The 24,250-nt window shown below is 40.1% G+C and overlaps 1 protein-coding gene across 2 annotated transcripts in view; it reads left to right on the forward strand.

Moving 5' to 3' along the window:
* The window catches only part of Myh10 (myosin heavy chain 10), a 133,907-nt gene that overhangs the window by 65,933 nt on the left and 43,724 nt on the right, over positions 1-24,250 (forward strand). For both annotated transcript variants that reach the window (XM_071602901.1, XM_027946819.3), the window contains exons 8-15: positions 2,166-2,264; positions 4,622-4,765; positions 5,017-5,112; positions 6,824-6,942; positions 7,605-7,757; positions 11,457-11,630; positions 15,426-15,599; positions 15,857-15,971. In XM_071602901.1, the coding sequence (XP_071459002.1) occupies positions 2,166-2,264; positions 4,622-4,765; positions 5,017-5,112; positions 6,824-6,942; positions 7,605-7,757; positions 11,457-11,630; positions 15,426-15,599; positions 15,857-15,971 (1,074 nt within the window). The remainder of the gene's footprint in view (positions 1-2,165; positions 2,265-4,621; positions 4,766-5,016; positions 5,113-6,823; positions 6,943-7,604; positions 7,758-11,456; positions 11,631-15,425; positions 15,600-15,856; positions 15,972-24,250) is intronic.

Below are 24,250 nucleotides of genomic sequence, written 5' to 3' on the forward strand. Positions count from 1 at the left end.
TTATGGAGTTAGAGTGATTTAGCTAGAGGAAAAGATAAAATGCCAAGCGCAGTGGCACATACCTGTAATCCCAGCGGCTCAGGAAGCTGAGATAGGAGGATTGCAAGTTCAAAGCCAGCCTCAGCAAGGCCAGGCTCTGAGCAACTCAGTGAGACCCTGTCTCTAAATAAAATACAAAATAAGGCTAGGGATGTGGCTCAGTAGTCAAGTGCTCCTGTGTTCAATCCCTGGTACCCCAAAAATAAAATAAAATGTCAAATATATAGAATACTCCTAAGAAATGTCACATGCTTGGAATGGTCTTAAGAAATAATAGGAATATATAAAACAAATGAGATAGAGATGCTGTAACAGAAAGGAATCTGAATAATAGTGTGCAAATTAGAAGGGATACAGATGACAGTTGCCTGATGATTATTAGAATAATTTCCAGTAATAGAAATATATTGTTTCTACCCCTCAGGTGAGGCCCAAGGTCAGAGGATTGCAGGATGAAGGCCAGCTCAGCAATTTAACAAGGCCTGCTCAGCACCTTAGCAAAACAGTAATCTCAAAATATAAGCCAGGCATAGTGGCACACACTTGTAATCCCAGTGGCTCGGGAGGCTGAGGCAGGAGGATCTCAAGTTCAAAGCCAGCCTCAGCAAGTTAGCAAGGCCCTGTTTCAAAATACAAAATTTTAATTAAAAAAAAAAAAAAAGGAGGACTTGGTGTAGTTAAACACCCCTGGGTTCAATTCCTGATTCCAAAAAAATTAAAATATAAAAAGATTGGAGATATAGCTCAGTGGTAAAATGCCCTTGTGTTTAATCCCTCAGTATCTAAAAAAATTTTTTTTAAAAAGAATGGTATTTTATTTGTACTTTCAAAGCCAGAAACATACGTGTACACCACATACACGTACATACACACACACTTCATACTAGTCTAACAATTTATTTTTCACTAAATGTGGAGGATGTTTGGGATAGTCTGACTAAAAATTCAGGCTATTTGGCACATGCCGAATTAATTCATTTGGTGGACACAGGGAAGGTTTACTTTAGAAGAGACAGTCATCTGCTTGCAAAGCAGTGAAATAGAGTCTGCAAGAGCCCAGAGTGACTGTAACCTACATATGCTTTTGGAGCATCTGCACACAGTGGACAGAGGGCCCAGCCAGCCTTGGATTGAGCCCTAAATCCACAGGCAGGTGGGTGATAGTCTGAAATGTAGTTGTTTGGTCCAGCTGCTTGCCTCCAGGAAGGCCAGCCAGGGGGCAGTGGGTGGCAGCAGGCTGTAGGCACTGACCTACCTCAGTGGTTTCAACTCAGTCAAGGGAAGGCCAGTGGAGAATCCAGTGACAGTCATCACCCAATCATAGCCACATCTCAAGGCACTTGGAAAAGTTACCGGAGGGGCTGGATTAGAGAGGGTAGCACCTAAGAGATATGAGGTTCTCAATAAGGGGGCTCTCATAGTAGCAGAGTTAAGCACATCACCAAGTTTTGGTTCCTAGCTCTATAACACATTAGCTATGTTGTTTTGACCAATTTCTTTGTACCTTGCCTTCTTTATTTGTTATATTAATTCTAGTATAATAGAGCTTCTCCTGCCCTAAACAATTGTAATTCACTTTTTTGGGTACAGTTGGGGGGGGGGGCACTTGAGATTGAACTTGACCATTGAGTCACATCCCCAGGCCTATTTATATTTTATTTAGAGACAGGGTCTCACTGAGTTGCTTAGCACCTCACCCTTGCTGAGGCTGGCTTTGAACTCCAGATCCTCCTGCCTCAGCCTCCCGAGCTGCTGGGATTACAGGAATCATAGGCATGTGCCACCGCGCCTGGCTTGTAATTCACTTTCAACAGCTTCCGACCGTTTCTTGTACAGTGTTGTGTTCTTTAAATGTATCTAAGTTAGCAGGAGGAGGGTAGGGTGGGGCAAGAGAAGCACCCCACAACCTTCCCATCTTTTTTAAGTTCCCTCCTAACCTGGTAATTCTAGATTCATGAGAGACACAAATTGTATGTATTGTTTTATTCAGATACAAAATATAATCCTTTAGAATGGTTCATTATAGTATAGTTGATATATATCCAAGAAAACATTTTGTAAATTAAAATTTATTTAAACACGGAAAGAGGACCTCCTTTTAATAATCCTTAACCATCTCTGCTCAGACCTTCTGGAAAAGTCTCGTGCTGTTCGTCAAGCAAAAGATGAGCGTACTTTTCATATCTTTTACCAGTTGTTATCTGGAGCTGGTGAACACCTGAAGTGTAAGTGACAAGGGTCCTTCCTACTTATATTTAGTAAAATATCATTTCTAATGTTGAATTTTTTTGAGAAAGGAAAATCTCAGGAAATAGTGGTTTTATACACATGTGTCAAATCTCTAGCTGGTTAAATCATGAGAATGAAAATGAAATTGAACTTCCACATCATGGAGTAAGTACTGTAAGTAGTAGGTTGTTCTACATTGTACTTTTATTTCTTTTTAAGATTTTTAAATCAGAAGAAAATGATGCATGTTTATGAGATTCTGTTTCAACATTTAGATGTCGTGTTCAACATTAGTAGATGTCATGCTAAGTAAAATAAGCCAATCCCCTAAAAACAAAGGCCAAATGTTCTCTCTGATATGTAAATGCTAACTCACATCAAGGGGGGAGGTTTGAAGTTCACTGGATTAGACAAAAAGTAATGAAGGGAAGGGAGGGGGTGGGAATAAGAAAGATAGTAGAAAGAATCAGATATAACTTTCCTACGTTCTTATGTGAATACACAACCAGTGTAACTCTACAAAAATGGGAAGTTATACTCTATGTATGTACGATGTGTCAAAATACATTCTACCGTTAAATAAAGAATAAATTTTTAAAAATTTTAAAAAACACTTATAAGTAGAAAGGTAAGCAAAAATATATTTACTTAATAAAGTGAAGTAGAATAAACATTTTTATTCTTGGATTTATACTTAAATATAGATTATGCTTGCACTAATACTAGAAAGACCCAATGGTGGGTATTTATTTTCTTATTGTCATAAATCACGAGGACTAGAAGCTTAGGATTGGACATGGTTAAAAGATTTCTGGTCAGGGTGAGAATTTTACTGAGTCAGAAATATATGAGGCAGGGAGAAGGTGTATAATGTTTCAATCTCTTCTGTGTCTCAAATTCAGTGTTGTTTCTCCATGATTATTGTTATCTAGATATTACAGTAGACATATATAAAGTAAAACTTCTCTGGGGACTAGGCTTGGGTCAACCAAAGGCATCTCTAAAAGCATTGAACTCAAAAATTAACTAGAAAAAACTTGCAGGGGAAATACATAAGCAACAAATACACAGAGTGGGTGCCTAGGAGAGACTAAAAATTTATAATTGTGCTGTATGATAAGAACAAAACCCTCAGGCTTTCCGACTGATAATAACTCTGCACCAGGAATGAATTTTAAAAAGATGATCAGAGTGTTGAAAGGAGGTAGAAAAAGAAAGCAAGCAGTACCTAATAGAAATTAAACATGATGTAATGAGAATCAGAGGGAAGGTAAGGTATGGTGGGGCTGGGGGGGGTGCACATTTGCACATCTGTTAAGGGGATAAGTACCCTCTCTGTTCGGAGCACTCCTGAGAAATGTCCTTGTGCATCCTTGAGCACACTTTTCAAAAGAATAACTGATCCCTAACTCAGGGTCCTAGAGTGCCTTAGTTACTAGTTATATCCATTATAATATCTGTCATTAGCTAGGTATGGTGACACATACCTGTAATCCAGGAGACTCTGAAGGCTGAAGCAAGAGAATCCCAAGTTTGAAGCCAACCTCAGCAACTTAATCGAGACCCTGTCTCAAAAAAAAAAAAAAAAAAAAAAAAAACCGAGCAGAGGTGGGAGATAGTCAGGGATGTAGCTAGATAGTAAAGCGCCTCTGGGTTCCATCCCCAGTGCCAAAATTTAAAAAAAAAAGAATCATTATTTAAACAAACTGGCCTGGTCTGAAGACAAAGTAACCACTAAACAAACTGGCTTGGAAAGACATGGATGTAGCTCATTGGTAGAGCAGATGCTTAGCATGGGAGGGGCCCTGGGTTCCACCCCCAGTACCACCACCACCAAAAAAAAAAAAAAAAAAATTATTATTTAAACAAACTGGCCTGGAGAAAGAGTTTTTCAGGGCCTTTATGGGGCTGAGAACTTGAATATCTACATAGTTTTCATATAGACCCCATAATGTTTGAGGTAAACTATAAAGAAAAAGCATGAGTTTTAAAGCTTTCCTTAAAAAGATGGCTAAAAATGTTTAAATCTGAATAACTCAAGAGTAAATAAAGTTTATCTGGAAACTTTGCATCATTTTCTAGCTATCCCGTATGAAATATAATATTGTACGAATCACCATCCTGAAAGCTCCTGCCTTTGTTGCTCACAAATTTATGTCTGTTCATGTGTTTACATGAACATATAAAGAAAAAGTATGTGCTGGTGATGGATTGGATGGGAAAAAGCATGTGCTGGTGATGGGTTGGATAGTGAACCCCACTTCTCCTCGGAGACAGCAGCAGTCGATTGCAGGGGTGCTTTAGTCTGTTTATGAGTATTTATCACATTTTATTCTGTTGTATTTCCTTTCAGCTGATTTACTCCTTGAAGGATTTAATAACTACAGATTTCTCTCCAACGGCTATATCCCTATTCCGGGACAACAAGACAAGGATAACTTTCAGGAGACCATGGAAGCAATGCACATAATGGGCTTTTCTCACGAAGAGATCCTGTGTATGTGTGATTTCTCTAACATTCACAGCCTCACTTTCATAAGCCCAATAAGTTTGGGGTAAATAACCTAAACTAGAAAATGAGTGGGAAACTAATGAGAACTGCCCTTAATTTTATGAACTCTCAAAGACAAATTTTATTAAAAAATATCACATACGTAATTTGTAGCACAAAATAAATTAGAATAGGTCTTCGTTACATTTTAGTGAAATATTTTCATTAATTTTTTCTTTCTTTTTATCAACATGAAGCAATGCTTAAAGTAGTATCTTCAGTGCTACAGTTTGGAAATATATCTTTCAAAAAGGAGAGAAATACTGATCAAGCTTCTATGCCAGAAAATACAGGTAAACTAAATGAATAGTGATTTTATTTCTATTTCAGTGGCTTCTTATGTTTGCTAAGAACATACGAAAAACACGAACATGTGCTTCCTGAGGGACTCTTGAGTAGAGTGGCAACCCTGAAAGAAGCCGGGGAAGGGTCCCAGCTTACATGGGAGAGGCATTGGTAATTGAGGGGAAGGGAACTAAGGTATAGCAGACCACACAGCTCACCTGGAAAAGAGCTACCTGGAAAACCCTGGTGTTGCCAAACACGCAGGTGGTCCCCAGCTTAGAGTGGTTCAACCTTATAACGATATGAAAGCAGACCCATACAATCATTCTGTTTTCCACTTGTGATACAGGATTCAGTAAGCCATGTGAGATATTCAGTATGTCGTCCTAAAACAGGATTCATGTTGGGTGATTTTGCCCAACTGTAGGCTAATTTAAGTGTCTAAACATGTTTAAAGTAGACTAGACTCAGCCATGCAGTCTCAGTTTAAAATGGATTATCAGAACATCACCACATCATAAATTGAGGAGCATTCTCGTAACTGAATTTTCAAAGCTGGATAGGAATCTACATTTTAATAGGAAATCCTCTAGTTTGTAAATGTTCAAAATGGATTTAAATTTAAAGCACATTTTAAAAATGTGTTTCCAAGACTTGGGAGCTTTCATTTGCTTCTGATGGTCTATAGAAAAAAAGAAAAGCCAGGCATCCGAATATTTTCTTTGATATGAGGATGCTGACTCGTAAGGGCGATGGTGGGTGGGGTGGGGAGCATGGGGGGAATGGAGGAACTTCAGATAGGGCAAAGGGAAGGATGGCACAAGGGGGTAGGAATGACGGTGGAATGAGTTAGACATTATTACCCTAAGGACATGTATGAAGACATGAATGGTGTGAAAACACTTTGTGTATAACCAGTGACTTGAAAAATTGTGCTCTATGTGTGTGATATGAAATGAATTGCATTCTGCTATATGTATAACAAATTAGAATATATAAATAACTTAATAAAGGAAAAAAGAAAAGTCAGGCATCACTGATATGGCCTGGTCTGCCTGACTACCTGGGAAAGTCATCTCATCCCTTAACAGTGCACCGTGGCCCATGAAGGCTGACATAAAGTCACATCATCTGCCCCTTGAAGTAGTCCTTTTTGTAACCATTTCAAGGGTCATTTGCAATTTAATTCTGTGATACTCTTCTAAGTGACCTGCCTCTCTTGCTGTGTCATGGTTACCATTTCCTGACCCTTACATGTATCTTGCACATTCAAAGTAGTTGGATTGGCCTATGGGACTGTGTCCCCCTGTGGCTTCCACATGGTGAAATTACTGTTAGCAGAGCAATGAAAGATGTAAAGTGAGACAGATGTGCACCTGCATAGCTTAGCTTTGAAGTCATAAAATGACCCATAGGTAGAAGAAGATCAGGTCACCGAAGGCAAGGAGGGCAGATGCTATCTCATTATCTCTCACTTTTTAAAAATGGGTGTGTGATTACCGTGGAAGAATGGAAGGTATTTTTCATCAGACCTAAACACATTTAAAACACACTTGAAAATGTGTTTCTGATGGTCTATAGAAAAAAAGAAAAGCCGGGCATCGAATATTTGTCTAACTTTAGAACAGCTTAATAATCACTAGAGTTTATCAAGTGTTTGTTGAGTGTTGTGATTCCATCCTGAGTACACATGGAGTATTTAGGGGTTTTACCTTTCAGTTGCACAGAAACTCTGCCACCTGCTTGGGATGAATGTGATGGAGTTTACTCGGGCTATACTTACCCCTCGGATCAAGGTCGGCCGAGACTATGTGCAGAAAGCCCAGACCAAAGAACAAGTAAGTTCAACATTAATTGTTATTTCAGATTTGCTGGAGTGATAAGTGGGAGTCATATGACCTTCTGATTGACATGCACAAACTGAATCAATGAAAACTTCATGAATATTTCTTAGTATTAAATGAGTACATTTTTTCCAGTAGCTTAATTTTGAATTTGAAACATCATCTCTAGTTGTCCTGGGGAGGGGAGGCAAATAATCCAGTAGACAAATCTTAACTTAGGAGCCAAACCAGCAGCAAGACCTCCATTACCTTGTTCCTGTGCTTGTACAATAGCAAGAATAGGGGAATGGCATTTACCATTTAATTGTGGACTATTTTAAGAAATACATTAATAGTTGTGTAAGAAGGTTGGAAGGTGGCAAAGTGCCAGCTAACAGAGTTGATGAGATAGATAATATCGCTCAGAGCCCCAGGTGTCTGGGGAGGAATTTATTTTCCCTGGGCATTTTTACCTATTCCCTAAAATGAGTAACCCCCGTTTTCATTTAATTGTACTAAGAATGCCTTCTGCTGATGTGTAAGATTAGGACATGATTAAGTAACACATGTCATTTCAGGTTTCTTGAGTGCTGGATAACAATCAACTTCACATAATAGTGGTAAATGCTTTGTTGAGACTGTTTCCAGGATAATGGGTTGATGTTATTTAATTATAGGCAGATTTTGCAGTAGAAGCACTGGCAAAAGCTACCTACGAGCGACTCTTTCGCTGGCTCGTTCACCGTATCAATAAAGCTCTGGATAGGACCAAACGTCAGGGAGCATCTTTCATTGGAATCCTGGATATTGCTGGATTTGAAATTTTTGAGGTATTCTTTTTTCTCTCTTTCCCTCCTACATTTCTTTTTGTTTCTTCTTTTAACAAATGTTAAGGCTTATTATGCACCAGGTTCAGTGCCAGGCACCAGGGGCATAATGACAAATGAACAGGTACAGTCCCTGCCATTCTAGAAGAGAGTCAGACAATAAATGGCAAACAGCTACTCAGTTCCCAGATGTGTGAAAGGTGCTGTGACAGGAAGAAAAGGGAGGACCTTTAGACCGCCTGTTCGGAGGTGTCTGCAGGCATTCCCAGCATAATGAGAGTGAGCCCTCTGGTTCTGTATGGGGGAAAATTTGTCAAAAGTTAGAAGCTACTGGAAAGCCAGTGTGTCTAAACAGAGCTGACCAAAGGGAGAGGGGAGTTGGGGACATGGAATGTATTCTGGCACCAAAGTAGAAGTAGGGCAACATCGAGGAGGCCAGTGTGGTAGACCAGGGGCAGGGTGAGAGTGATCTAGCACAAGAGTCGAAAAGAAGCAGTGTGGAGGAATGAAGGTCGGTGTCCACATGTTTGATAGTACACTGCATCAGTGATCTGACCAGATTTGTCCCATTACCATCAACACGGCAAAGGTTTACGTCACACACCTGTTAAGGATTTGCAGAGAGGCTGATAAAATTTGCTCTTTGAAAAATTTGTATCCTTATCTCTATAAATACATATACAAGCTGTATCATGATAGATGTAGTTTGTCTCTTTTCTTTGATAGATTATATAGAAGGCACAAATATTGACTTTTCTTGCAATTAATGTATTACTTTAGCCACTATTGGATACTGAATTGTCTAATTTTAAAATGAACTTCTTTAAAATACTATTAAGTCAGTCTATCCTCATAAAAACTGAACCATTACTGGGATAAGCAATTCATCCACTAAATTGGACTGGACAATGCTACTCTAAGAGATTGTTTTAGTAAATATTGATATATTAATTTGTAAAAAGCTTGAGAAATCTTGAAAAATTGCTGGGTACAAATTACATTTTTTTTAAAAAAATCTTTCTTCTTCTACATAAACACCAGAAGATAAAAATGAAAGAAAAGATCCCCATTTCCAACTTCACCAAAAACAGATGAAATACCTAAAAATAATTTTAAGAAAAAACAGATAAGATTTAAATGAAGGCAACTTTACATTGCTGCTATCAAAAACAAAACAAAACAATAAAGAGACATACCCTGTTCTTGATGGGAAATTTTAGCATCATAAAGGTATAGGTCTTCCCAATATTTATCTATAAATCGAACATACTTGTTTAAAACCTATTAGTAGGAATTTTAAGGGAAGGAAGAGAATAGGCAATCTTCGTGTTAATTCCAGAAATACTCAAAAAGAAGAGACAGTGAAAACTGCGAAGAGAGTACTGAAGACAATGCATAGCAAAAGAAATATGTATTAATATAGGAATATGCAGACAGAAAAAGGTACATACATGCAAAAAATACAAAGCTGTTAATGAGCATAATTTATCATCAGACAGGATTGAAAAAAGCCTCAATATCCATCATTGAGTGAGTGGTTAAGTTTTAATTGTGATGCAGAGATATGGGCAGAGCAGTGCTGTGCAGCCCCAAAGAATGAAGTGGTTATATACTAATATGGAAAGACTCCAAGATAAATTGTTAAAAAGAATCAAGGTTATACACACATGTATGAGGACAGAGAGTATTTCCAGAAGAACCACAAGAAATGGGTGATACCAGTTGACAATAGTGAGAACAAGTAAGGGTTGAAGAGAGACTGACTTCAGTGCAACTCAATAACACTTGTATGTTTTAAATTTTATACCATGAATTATCAATTTAGAAACAGTTCAAAAAATTGGCAAAACAAAAAAGTCGGTTCTTTGAAAAAATAAATATAATTGATACACCTAACAAAGAGAGAAACTCAAATTACTAAAATTTGTAATGAGAAAGGAAATATCATAATGGAGACTACTGAAATACAGAAGATAATCAGAAACTATTTTGAAAATTTATACTCCAATAAAATAGAAAATCTTGAAGATATTGAGAAATTTCTCGAGACATAAGAACTACCCAAACTGAATCAAGAGGACATATACAATTTAAACAGATCAATTTCAAGCAATGGAATAGAAGATGCCATCAAAAGTCTACCAGTCAGGGAAAGCCCAGGACCAGATGGATTCTCAGCTGAGTTCTACAATACCTTCAAAGAAAAATTAACATCAATATTTCTCAAATTATTCCATGAAATAGAAAAGGAGAGAACCCTTCCACATTCATTCTATTAGGCTAGAATCACCCTAATACCAAAAACCAGACAAAAACTCATCAAGGAACAGAAACTTCAGACCAATATCCCTGATGAACATGGATGCAAAAACTCTCAATAAAATTCTTAGCAAATTGCATATAAACACTTATTAAAAAGATAGTGCACCATGATCAAGTGGGGCTCATCCCAGGGATGCAAGGTTGGTTCAACATATGGAAATCAATAAACTTAATTCATCACATCAATAGACTTAAAGACAAGAATTTCATGGTCATCTCAATAGATGCAGAAAAAGCATTTGACAAAATACAGTGCCCCTTCATGTTCAAAACACTAGAAAAACTAGGGATAGTAGGAACATATCTCAACATTGTAAAAGCTATCTCTGCTAAACCAATTCTTTTGTTCTGGGAATGTATGTAACTCAGTGGTAAAGTGCATGCTTAACATATGCAAGGCCCTGGGTTTGGACCCTAGCACCACAAAACTTTTTAAATCAATTATTTTTAGATGTAATTAGTAGTTTAAATAAGGATTATGTTCTGTTGCAGGTAGTCCAGGCTTAATAGAGCAATAGATGTCATAATCAATTATAAGACAAAGCAAAATCCATTTATATAAGAATGAATAAGCACAATCAGGCAATCTCTTAAATATTTATGTGGCTTGTCCTATGTGCTAATTAGAAAGCAACGTAGGCTTTGCCCCTGCCCTCCCAGTATGACCTCATTCTAAAACAGCAAGTACGAACAGTTCTGCAGGCTGTGGAAGATCCGAGCGGCTTTTTCAGGCCATAAGTCTATTCCTAGGAGATTGATTAAATTCTTTCTAATTGAAAGTCACTTTTTATAATGAAAGAAGTTATTTATGGATACATGCTACTCATGTGAACGGTGTGGAAACAGAGAAAGGGCTGTATACTTAGGGTATGTAGGATGATTACTCAAAGAAAATTATACTTATTAAATTCACCCATCTGTCCATTCATCCACCCGTCAGCACAATAGAAAAATGGGCAGAGTTCACAGAGGAAGAACAGAAGTGACTGTAACAAATGAAAGAAATATTCAGATTCACTTAATGAGAACAGTGCTATGTCACTTTGGATATTGGCAAAGGTCAAACATTGAATAGGAGAAGTGCTTGCATAGATTAACCCAGATCTTTATCCTTCCTCAGCGCTCTTTGTATCAGACCAGTCTGAGCTCCCAGCAGCAGCCCTGGAAAGTAAAGACGATTCTTAGATGATTTTTTTTCTTACCTCACTCTGGAGCCCACATCCTCACTGAAGGGTAGAACGGGACAGTACTGATTCATCAGCTAGAACCAGTAATATCATGGATACCTGATAACTTCTAATGAACTTTTTTGGTAACTAGATAATTATTCCCATCTTCTCTCCCTCCCCATGTTTGGACAATGACTTTCAACATCTGTAGCTAAACTCCTTTGAACAACTGTGTATCAACTACACCAACGAGAAGCTGCAGCAACTGTTCAACCACACCATGTTTGTGCTGGAGCAGGAGGAGTACCAGCGCGAGGGCATCGAGTGGAACTTCATCGACTTCGGGCTGGATCTGCAGCCATGCATCGACCTGATAGAGAGGCCCGTAAGTGTGTCCTCACTGTTTGGCTTCTAGTTCCTGTTCAAGCAGAGCCTTAAAATTTGTTCTTGGCATAATCCAAGATAGAAATTATCCTCATCAGTGTTAAAGTAGTTTTTCAATCTAAATGTTCATCTGGGCATGTAGCTTACTGGTAGAGGCTTACCCTAGCATGCACAAGGCCCCCCACAACCCCACACATACTCCTACTAATAAATAATAATAATCTAACTTTTCTAGGAAGGTGATGCTGGGATAAAATATCCTATTTAAAAATAAGTGACATCCCAGTAAAACCCTTCCGTTATTTTTCCTTTCAGCTTTGTTCCTATCCTCACATGTATAGTTGTGTTGAATAATGTAGTGTGGTCTTCACGGGTGGCAGAGGTCCCTGGTGGTGGTGCCTCCCCTGTCTCCCATCATCTTAGGTAATTCAGGGACATACACTTAGCTGGGGGTAAGCCATGTCGTGTAAATCCATTTTCTACACAAAAAAAGTTTGTCCTTGTAAGTACAGAGATGTTTTTCTTTGGGCAGATTGTTAAAATTTGAAGTCTTGGGTGGTTTTGCGGGGGGAGAGGGGGCCTTTTGGCAGATGTATTTTTAGTAGCAATCTTAGCGCATCAGAATTTTAGCGTCATGTAAAAGCACATAGAACTATACATAGTTCATTTGCTTTTTGAACTACTCCATGTGATTGTGAACAAATAGTAATGATCTGGCTATGTATTTCCTGGCAGATAGTTGTTTTGTTTTGGTTTTTTAAATTTATTTTTTTAAACAGAGTTTCACTAAGTTGCCCAGGCTGGACTCCAACTTGTCATCCTCCTACCTCGGCCTCCTGAGTAGCTGGGATTATAAGAGTGCACCACCATACCTGGCTTTCTGGTGTTATATTTTACTCACCATAATATTGGTTTTGCTTATTTTATTCTAGTGTCTGTCAAAACATAGAGAAAAAAAAACAATGTGTAATTAAGGCTGAGATATCCCTCCCAACCCCAGTATTAGGGTTCTAACCTAGAGCCTCTTGCATTAATACCTATAATTTACATAAAGTTCTAGCACTACTAAAGTAGGCCTATTGCAACAACAATCCCAAGGTCTCCCCTAACAGGGGACCAGCTTCAGCAACTTACTGAGAAAAGCAGTTCTTTTTCTTGTTATGCAGTCTCTGTTGCTGCCCAGAGTCTGGGTTTGAAGATGGTTGAGGCCCACTGTCTGGAGATCTTGGATGGCACAGTCCCTGCAGTGACAAGTTAGGAAGAGGAGGAACCTAGAAGACATTCACTCCATTGAAGATGTAGTCCTAGTACATTAGATATGTGGGTTTAAGGAATGCAACAGATAATTTTCATTTGGCACATTACCTACATAAGGAATCATTTTACTTTTTAAGGCACTTGAGCTACATTTTTGGAGCAGAAATCTCAAATTACCTGTAGTGGTAAGGATGGCTGGGTAGCTTGTTGCATCTTTTGGAGGTAACACTCACAGCATACTTGCAGTAATTTCCAGTTAGCTTTCACATCCACACCAGCACACAAGCACATTTCATTGCTGCTCTGTTGCCTAAAATCACCAAGAAATTTGTTTGGAAATTTGTATCAATAAGGGAATGAAATATTTTGTGTTAGCACTATTGACATTATTATTGATGTTATTTGAGGTGTTTATATCTGTGTGTCCTTGTGGCACTCAAAGGCCTACATTTTAAGACTGCCTTGATGGTGTCCCTGCACTTATGCTTTAGAATGGAGGAGAACCTGGGTTAAATTCCCAGTACCACCGCACCCCACCCCACCCCCACCAAAAAAGAGAGAGAAAGGGAGAGTGGTTGCAATATTTTCTTGAAGAAGAATACCTTTAAAAGTGTTCTGGAGCCAGGCACCATGGCACATGCCTATAATCCTAGCAGCTCAGGAAGCTGAGACAGGAGGATCACAAGTCAAGACCAGCCTCAGCAACTTACTGAGAAAAGAAATAAAAAGGGCTGGGGACTTAGCTCCGTGGTAAATTGCCCCTGGGTTCAATCCCCAATACCCAAAAATAAATTAATGAATTAAAAATAAATAAATAAAAGTGTTCCAGTCACACCTGGCTTGGAGATGGGTGGAAGCCTGTGAGCCTTGGGGTTCAAAAGCTTTTTACAAACCTCTTGACCATTATACAAAAACATAGACTCCTGAACTTATAGTTCTTTAGAAATACCCAATTAAAAGAAGTGATAAGAGATTTTGACATTGAAGAAAAAAAAAATGAGACTCATTAACGGTTCTTTGTAATCATGCTGTCACTGAGTCATTTAGAAAAAAATTAAATCGTATTTGGATTTCATGTCAGAATTCAGGAATGTTTTCACTAAATGGGACTAGAAATGTAAAAATCACTGTAGAAGGACAGACGTTTCGGTTACCTTAATATTAGTGTGGCACTTTCTTACTCACATCTGTCAGGTGATGCGGGGATATTGACCCACCTGCCACTCTGAGCCCTGGCTCCTCTGGATTACCTAATTCTTGTTGCTTCTGGTTATCATCTTCTTTTAGCTGATCTGAAACCCCAAAAGTTCTTTCAGGTGAAGGAGCTGTGGGCTAAGGTCTCACTGCAGAAGGATTCTCCCAGCTTCTACCTTCTGGCTTTGAAATCCACCTTCACCTTTCTCCACCCGCATTATTACATTTAACTCTAACCTTTACTTTGTTTTAAAAATAGTACTTGTATAGATAGTTAGCTGTTCCCCAGTAAAGATAATGGCCAGGCTGGGGATGTGGCTCAAGCGGTAGTGCGCTCTCCTGGCATGCGTGCGGCCCGGGTTCGATCCTCAGCACCACATACAAACAAAGATGTTGTGTCCGCCAAAAACTAAAAAAAATAAATATTTTTAAAAAAAAATCTAAAAAAAAAAAATAAAAAGATAATGGCCTGTGTGTTAAAGAAAACTGATATTTGAGTTTTCTTCTAAAAAGCTGATTTTATGGATATGTCCTAGAACTGGCCCAAGTTCTGTTGTGGATGGCATAGATCATCTTATTTTTTAATTGAGACACAACTTACATAGCATAAGATTGTAACCTTCTAAGTGCTAATTCTACAATATTTTCATCACCTCTCCCCCAAAAGCCCCGTAGCCATTAGCCATCAGTCTCCATTCTCCTCCCAACCCCTGGCTGCCAGTAATCTGCTTTGTAACTTTGTGGATTCACTGAGTCCTCTTTCCAGTGAGCTCATAAGTTAGTGACATAAAGTAGGCTCTCAAAGTCTGCTAATTCATCAATTGCTTTATATGTTCATTTTATCACTCTCCATGCACTCTACTTAATAATACTTTTAAACAGTTTACCAAGTATGAAACAATATGCTGTATTTAATCATCACTTAAACAAAAACTTACATTGCTTAAGATGTATAATGCCTGAAACAAACAGTTGGTTGAGATTTTATAATAATATATCCACCAGTCATTGAATATAAACAATTAATTTCATCTCTACAGCCACCTCCCAGATCCTTTCTGGCTTCTTTATTTACTGCTTTTGTGGGCCATTTATTTAGAATTAGTTTACTTAAAATTTACGTATTTGAAAGTTGGCTAGAGAAGTTACCCATTTTCTTGTTGGTACAGCAGTTTGAGATCTCCGTGTTTGAATTATAAACTGGTTATGGTTTGGAGATTACTTTCTATCCTAGCAGTAGTTTTTCACAGATCTGCGTAAAACTAATGGCTTTGAAAGATAAGCTGTCAACCCGATGGCATCTGACATGCAAACCTTGTCCTTTCTTGCTGCCTCTCATCATCAGGCTAACCCTCCAGGTGTCCTGGCCCTTCTGGATGAAGAGTGCTGGTTCCCTAAAGCCACAGACAAAACCTTTGTTGAAAAATTGGTTCAAGAGCAGGGTTCCCACTCCAAGTTCCAGAAACCTCGGCAACTGAAAGACAAAGCTGACTTTTGCATTATACATTATGCCGGGAAGGTAAGAGAGTCCTTATGCTGGATAACACAATTAAAATCACTGTTTTCTGTTGCTGCGTTTTATGAAGGTGTAACAAAGGTGTCGACAGACGTTCACAAACACTGTATATGGTATATATTATAGTTGGCTTGCCTTTGAGACAATCCAGTTTTTTCGATTGTTCTGTGAAGACTTTTGATGAAAGCTTAAGAAGGTTTTTGTTCTTGTGTTTGGTTTTGTGTTTTCCATTTCACCACATTTGGCTTTGGTACGGGTAGGTGGACTATAAGGCCGACGAGTGGCTGATGAAGAACATGGACCCTCTGAATGACAACGTGGCCACCCTTCTACACCAGTCATCAGATAGATTCGTGGCAGAGCTTTGGAAGGACGGTAAGGATGTACTTATGTTTGTAATTAAGCTTGGCTGGAATCTTTTATAGTTAAGATTTGTTGATGATTCTTTTTCATATATATGTGTATAAACATTTTTTTTCTTACTTTAACATCTTTCGCTAGAGCAGGGCTGCCGTTATATCGGAAGTTATCCATTTTAAGATACTTGGGTTAAGAAATGAATAAGACATCTGCCCTCTTGGTCAGATGCTGTGGGGAGTGCAGGAACAAAGAACTACAATGCCTCAGCTCTCCAGTGACAATTCAGCTATAAACTGAGGGCACAGGGACACAAAACCGAGAAGCCCTGCATGTGCCATTTCCCAGTGTGTACAGGTCTGCCAAGCTGCATCCTCCATCATTGCCACTCCCGCCACACACAGAGGCTGGTGAATGAAGTCTCCCAATACCCTGCATATAAATCATTTTCTTTTATTTCCATTAGTCCTCATAGTTTTTTTTATGTACATGAACTTCAGGTGAAGATTTTTGCTGACATTTATCATAGATCAGATTTTACTAGTACCAGAAAAACAAAAAGCCTGTGTGTCTGTACACAAAGAAGGAACACATCATCTCTTAGAGCTTAGCTCTTGCTGCTGCACCTCACTCTGGTTCTGTCCTACCTCTTTGCTTGGCCTCGGGCCGTGTAGGACCTTGGCCCTGGAACTGCCTCCACCAGGCCTTGACTTTGAGGCCAAGCATGTTTGGAACTGTCTCACTTCTGTTTTCTCTATAGCATCTCAAGACCTAAGAGTCTAGCTGTCTTCTGAGAGATCAAGGGAAAGAAACACAAAAAGTATAAAAAAGAGGGGTCAGGGTAGTTGGGGCAAAAGAAAGAGAGAAGAATGAATGCAGAGAAAGGGAGAAGAATGACCATGCAAATTAGGTCAGGTGCAGGTAAGGGAGCCTGCAGGGTGGGGTGCAGTGCACACATGTATGAACATGTCCTGGGAAGAGACTATGCCCGAGACTATATTAAAAGGAGATTCTGGGGGAAAGGTTAACTTTCTGATAAGTAAAATGGAAGTTTTTCATCTTTATACCTTTAAATGAAAGTCTTCAACTGGCTACTAGACGCACAGTGTCATTTGTAATGATCTAGTCAGTCAAGGGATACTACCTGAAGACAGAGAAGAATTGCCAGGCCCTTGGGCAGAATTTGCAGGACCCAAGCAAGACAGGACATGCATCTCTAGTCCTAGCACTTGGGAGGCTGAAGCAGGAGGATTGCTTAAGTCAGAGTTTAAGGCCAGTATGGGCAACATAGCAAGATACTGTCTCAAAAAACAGAAAGAATTTGCAGAGCCTTCAGAGTGGCCCTGCTCTTGACTGTGTTGCCAGAGAGTGTTGGTGTGGGATCTGAGAAACTGGGACTAGAGTGGAGAAAAAAGACTGAGCTCAGGTCATTACAGAAAGATGAGCACTGGCAAGTTGCCATGCAGATGGGAAATGCTTCACAAAGGAGAGAGGGGTGCAATTTTGTTCCCTTGGGAGTCCATTCAGTTGTGAGTGGTGGACACTGTCAGTCACAAAGTGCACCGTGCTCACTCAGTCCCCTCCTGGTGCTCTTTCCAGGTCTCAGAACACAGCAAAAGGAAGGGGATACACACACAAACTGTTGAGTGCCAGAGATATCTGAGATCAATGCTGTGTGAATGGTACAGAGTTTTTAGGAATTTGCATCAGAGGAAGCAACTCTTCTTTTTCTGGGGTGCTACAGTAAAACATCATGAAAGAGGATGCAGCTTTCTTTGTCCTTCAAGGATAACAACTTATTGATTAAATGATGAAAGCTAACATGTTCTGAGCGCTTACTGAGTGCCACACGGTGGTTTTAGCACTAATTTTTAAGCATTTATATCATGAGCACGCCTTCAGCATTTGCAGATAAAAAGTCTTATTACATGAACTAACTCATCCAGGGCTAAGGATCTAGGAGAGGGGTTTTTGTGAGTGAAGTTGGGTGGGGTGGAGAAGGGACATAGAGGGATCCACCACTCAGGAGGAACATCCTTTTTGGCTTCATTGTAGAGCTGGGGCAGAAAGGGAGAGTGGTCAGGAAGGAAGGCTGGGGAGATGGTTGGGGCCAGGTTCAATCCTGAGGCCGCCTGATGGCCCAGTTGGAGGGGAGTTTTGACTTTAATGAATAGAGCATGAGTAGGTTTGTTCACAGTCTGAATTATAACAAGTCAAGTGGGCACTGGCTTGCTGGTAGGTTAGTGAGAGATTCTGGAGGTCAGGAGTGTGAGGGAGGTGACTGAGGACAACAGTGGGCCTGGAAGGCAGGCCTGGGGAAGGGGGATTTCCCCACGGAAGCCTCCAAACCTGGTTTTCTCTTTCTTTCAAAGCAAAATAAGATATTTGGGAAACACTGATAGTTTAATAAAGGAAATTGGGGCCTAGGTTTACACACATGTTCTGACATTGTGTTTCTTAAGCAAAAACCATTTTGAATGAAATACACATGTGGAGCCCCAGTCCTGTAACTGCAGACCTTGTCAGGGGCTTCTCATATGTCTGTGGGATAGATCTGGAAGCAACAAAAGGTGTGTCCCCTGCCCTCCGAGAGCTTGTACTGCAGTGAGGAGTCCAGGTAGACCCAGATGCTGTAATAGAACTGCACTCATCTTTAGCTGGCTCCCACCTTCCTAGGTGTCCTCCTTCCATTCTTCTCCGTTAGTCTTAGATCATCCCCAGATACTGGAGAGGTCTTGGGCAGCAGCGGGTCAGGGTTTAGGTGAGAGGTGGGAGGCTGAAACGATGAGTTCCAATTTCTGATCACAGATGACAGGTCTTATAGTGAAGACCAGGTCTGGAGATTCCTTACCTGTGATTTCTATTTAATAGGTACAGGAAAGTTATTAAATTACAAAATGCTTAGGTGAAACTCTGGCCATGTTGCTGAGCCCCTTCAGCCCTGTTCATCTGTACTTGTCTACAGCTCTAACTTCACAGGCGGCACACTTTTTGTAGCCCTGTTTATAGCCCTTGCTTTCCTACAGTTATGTAGGTTGAGAGTGTGTTTGGCCACTCTTGTTAGAACAGGCCAAGAGGTGTCCCAGGTTTGTCCCACCTGTCCCAGGTTTGATCTGTCTCTGCTAGCTTTTGCTCTGGAACAGTCCTGTGTGTTTGCACTCCTGATAATGCCCCTTTTAGCAGAAAATCCTGTCTCCTAACAGCCTGGGTAGACAGCCTGTTGAATCTGAGTGGCAGAGAAGATCTGAGAGGTCAATCACTAGAGAATAGGGTGCTGTCCTCTAGGGTGAGGGCAGGTGGAGAGGCAGTACCACATTGTCCAAGTTTGAAGACTATATGTTTCATATGCAAGATCAGTGGCAGGCTCAGAAAAGGATTTGGGTTCAAGATAGAGAGATTCCTGATTGCTCACACAGAATGTAGAAATAGATCTTTGAGGATAATGGGAGGTTTTTCTCTAGGAAAAGAAAATAGCCTTAGTTGCCTATAATCCCAGTGGCTCTGGAGGCTGAGACCGGAGGATTACAAGTTTGTGGCCAACCTCAGCAACTTGGTGAGGCCCTAAGCAACTTGGTGAGACCCTGTCTCAAAATACAAAATAAAAGGGACTGGGGATGTAGCTCAGTGGTAAAGCACCCCAGTTAAATCATCAGTACCACGGAAAAAAAAAAAAAAGAAAGAAAAGAAAAAGAACCCTGGAAAAACACTTGATTAACATCTAATTAGTTGCCTCTTTTCATAGCCACTGAATTGCAAATGCAGAAAAATGACAAGTTGACCGTGAATGGATGGAAATATGATATATGTATACAGCTTGCCTGTGGACACAGTGCCTTGAGTATAAGACCTCTTGTGTTTAAATCCAGTTTGTGTTAGGGTTTACAGAGTTTTCTCAAGGCCAAACCAGGAGGAATAAGATGTATTGGTGGCAGCCCTGCCCTAGAGATTCTTAGTGCCCCACTTTTTGCTAAAAGACGTTTGGGATCTCTCTACTAGTACAAAGGATTTCTTGCCACTTCTGAAAGAAAACTAACGCTTGCATTTTCATGTCAATTTTCCACTTTGGGTATTTTCATGATTGATTTCTTAGGATTTGAAATTATTTTAACATTTTGCTGCAACAGAACTTGAATTTTATTATCTTTAATGGTAGCTACTGATCTTTTAGGAATTTGTATTTGAAGTACATTATGTTTCCAAAATCTGTATTGGAACTAAAATTTCACAGCAATATGAAACCCATTAATATTTACTTTGACCACAGTGCTCTAACTTAACTGCAGTCTTGTCCTGATTTATTAATTGCAAGATCTTTTTATGATAGATAGCTCAACTAGTACCTTATTATTCTTAACTGTCCTCCAGCACTTACCTGGGGTAATCATTGAACATCAATATGATATGATGCTCACACCTAGAGTTGAGAATATGCTCTTTGATTCAGTTTAAATTTATTTTATAAAGAACTTTGTCCAAATGTGCAAATTCTCTAACCAGTAATGTTTGCATGGGATTTGCCCTGGACTGGCTGCTTCTGTAGCCCAGTTTCAGTTTACTTGTGATGTCAAATGTCTTTCACACTAACTGAAGTGTTTGTGTATTTGCTCTTCTGTCCTCCTGTTTTTACTGTTTCTCTGCTTTAGAGATTCAGAATATTCAGAGAGCTTCTTTCTATGACAGTGTTTCTGGTCTTCATGAGCCACCAGGTGAATGTATACAGCCTGTAGCCTCCAAAACAGAAGGGTTTTAAGCCCACAGAACAAACTTGGGGAGGGCTGGCAGGGTGGCTGGGGAGGGCAGGGTACACTGGGGGGTTGGGGTTGGGGTTGGGGTTTCTGTTTTTGTTTTGCTCATAGGCTGCATGAACCTTTCATTTCATGCTCAGTTTTATTACACTTCAAGGCAACTGTTTGAGTGCATAAACAATTCAATTGCTACTGCCTCTACATTGCTTCTTATTTTATGCATAGCACTTGTAGCATTGCATATTAAAAGATACGTCACTACCTTTTTCCAATAGCACCATTTTGATACACAGTCCTCCAAGGGAATTGTAAGGCATTGATCTGCTAAATGACATCTCCTTTGTCTTTGAGTCACCTTTAAATTTTAACTCTTAAGGAATTCCGAGGAGGAGTTTTTTGGTTTTGGTTTAAGTCTCTACCATTTTGTGAACAAATAATTACATATTTATCTCAGGTATATTGATCTTGTTAAACCTTTGATTTGGAATTGGTATGCATATCTAGCTAGTTGGACTCATCTTTGTAACTGGGGGCATTGAACCTGTCTACAAGGTTTGATATGTGTAGCTCAAGACTAAGATGGAGTAGAATGTTGTTAGAATTTATACTTTGAACTTGAAATTGAGGTCCAAATGTTTCAGCTTTGTAATTTGAGTTCTCAGTCCTGTTTTAAAATACATACCAGTGATGGCTAGAGGGCCCCCCAAAAGCCCAATATAAAATGAAAGTCACCCAGCTTTCCAATTTTAAGTAAAATTGGCAAGTAGCAGAATTCAAAGAAAAAGCCAAATTCATCTTATAAAAATTTCCCTTATGAATTTTAGAACATGATAATATTGTTATCTAAATCCTTCTCCAGGGTTATTTTTAAAAATGTTAAATGACTGTGCCTAATTTAGTCCAACTCAAGACTCCTGCCATAAATTCTAGCTCAGATACTGTGAGAGACATATAGAGTGCAAGCTTGGTGTGGGAGGGGAGGATAGATCATGCCAAAGAAAATTTGAGCTGAAATGAAAATTGCACAGAACCCCAAAGAAAGAAACCTGCAAACTCAGTTACCTTGGGCCTTAGGGAGCACCGACAGTGAAGAAGAAGTAGAAAGAGAGAGAGAGCACTGAGCACTAGCTCTCAGCTTCTGGTCTGCCTAGGACTTGTGCTTTGTCAAAAGGTCAGTGCCTAAGCTCTTGGACATTCTCCCAAAGTAGAGTGCCCTCTTGAGATTAATTTTCTGTCCCACTTTTGGATTTCTAATCTTGTAAGAGAATTCCAGATTGTGAGGTCTTTGAGAGCAGGGCCTGTTGCTCTCTGTCATTTCCCAGTAACTGGCACAAAAGGAGGCACACCATGAATGAGTCTGTAAGTGAGAAAATAGCTGGGTGGGAGGGGTAACAACCCCATTCCCACTTTTCACACACAGCAGTTTCCCCTAAAACCCCCACCCCAGCCTTTCCTTCCCCTACAGTACAGAGGCTCCTGTGCAACCATGATCTTTGGGTGCATAGACCAGGCATTTTTCTGTACCAGCAGGATTCAGTACAGAGCCACTCTTGGATGATTTCATTGTAATGAGAAAACAGGAAGTAAGCACCCTCCCCTCCCCGACACACACACACACAGAGTCACACACATTCTTACCTTGGTGCTAAAGATGTCCCTGGCTCTGTCTCTCTGTGACGTGGCCTTTGGTTGAGTTACCTGGATGAACCAATTATGAAGGGTCTTAATCTCTTCTTCTCCTTAGAGGCCTGTCCATCTACCATGGCCAAATATGGTCTGTGAAGTTGTGTACAGTAGTTCTATAGCAATTCTTTCTCTCTTCATTATGTGTTTATGGGTTCAAGAGACCCCAGGGAAATGTAAGAGGTTTAAAACCGAAAATGTAGGATATTGGTATTTTCAGTGTTTTCTCAGAAAATAGTGGGTGAGGAGGTTCCTGGGGACCGAGGTTGTGATTGCCTATGATAAGCTGACCTTTAGTGAGCATCTATTTAAGGAAGTCACACAACGCTGTTATGGACCCTGTGCTGCTGGGCACATTTGTAATGTTGGGAAATTGAAGAGCATGTAGGCTTTTGAGGATAAAAATGAGAAACTGAGCTTTCAAAAGCATCAAAGGACAGGTACAGGAGAGAAAGGAGCAGGGGCGAAGGGGATCCATCCCTAGCAGCAGAATGTGGAGGTCCCACAGGTTTCTGCTGTAATATCAAGCACTGTTTTCTTTTACATCTGTTTTGAAAGTCTGGACTTCTGAGATGGACCAGTCATGGAGAATGCAAGCAGACTTAAGTAACAAAGAGGGATTCCAACTTCAAAGTTAGTCAGGCTTTTGGACTTAAAGGGTTAGAGAGCTGTTTAATGGCTTTTAGACCTGACCCAAACCAGCCTGGAGGGACAATTATGACCCTATCTGCCCTAATGCTGGCTTGAACCTGCAGTTTCCTTCACAGAGTGACACCATTCAGGCTCTTTGAACCCTCACATTTGCTAGATCGCAGCTGACAGAGCTGAAACAGTACCATGAAAGAAAATGTAAGAAGAGCCAGGAAGCAGGTTTTTATTATAGGTCCCCCAACCCCTTTCTCAGTCTTTCATAGAATCAGCCCTTGAAATGAGGGAGCAGCAGTTAACTTGAGACTGTTAAGGAAGGGGCTGGTTCCCAACCCTGGAAGGCTTGTCCAGTGTCACAGCTCTTCCAGGGCTTCCTTCATCCTGTGATCTCCACTGGACTCTTACCTATCTGCTCACCATAATTGAGAGGAAAGACTTATGTGGTAGCCAGGCTTAAAACCTAGCAGTGAGGATGTTCTGACTTCAAAAGCTTTGAAGCAGTCTTTTTTAATCCAGTAAGACATTAAAGGCTGTTCCACTTAAAATAAAGCAACGTGACTGATAAAATGGCAGCCATCGAATTATGGGCTGTAGAAATAAAGTACTTTCTTAGGATCTGTGGTTTGGGCCTAATACAATTTTATGCTTAAAGTGTCATCATCAACAGATGAAGTTTTGCTGTTGTTGCAGTGTAGTCTATTTTTTCATATTTTTTATCTTGAGTCTTACCAGTAGATGGGCACTCAAGAAGAAGTAGCATTTGGAGTTCCTGAGGTTAAGTGGGGATGATGACACTGGGCTTTCGGGGTCCTTGTGAGCCTGCACCTGATGGGGATGTGTAGATACGTGGTGTTGGGGAGTCGCCATCGCCATTGCCATGGCCTCGCCTGCAGCTGCTGCTGGCACCCTTGTGGCTGTTGCTGTTGTAATTATGAAAAACAGACGCTCAATGTTTATTTCCTTGGTTTTTGTTTAAGGCAAGTCTACTTTTAGGCACTGTGTCCCATGGCCCAGCTGATAGGTAGTCATGCTGGGCTGCCAATATTAAGATGTTTGGGACAGGGATTGGCTAGGGAAGCAAGGACAATGGTGCAGTAGCACCCTGGGAGGAAGAAGGGCTTCCTGTTTGCCAGACACCTTGGGCTTCTGAAAGAGATGGGAAAACCTCCATGGGGAAGGGAAGTTCAGCTTATTGCTGGTGCTTGGGTTAAGAAAGATTGC

Source organism: Marmota flaviventris, chromosome 17, assembly GCF_047511675.1.
Source record: "Marmota flaviventris isolate mMarFla1 chromosome 17, mMarFla1.hap1, whole genome shotgun sequence".
In the NCBI taxonomy this organism is placed as follows: Eukaryota; Metazoa; Chordata; class Mammalia; order Rodentia; family Sciuridae; genus Marmota; species Marmota flaviventris.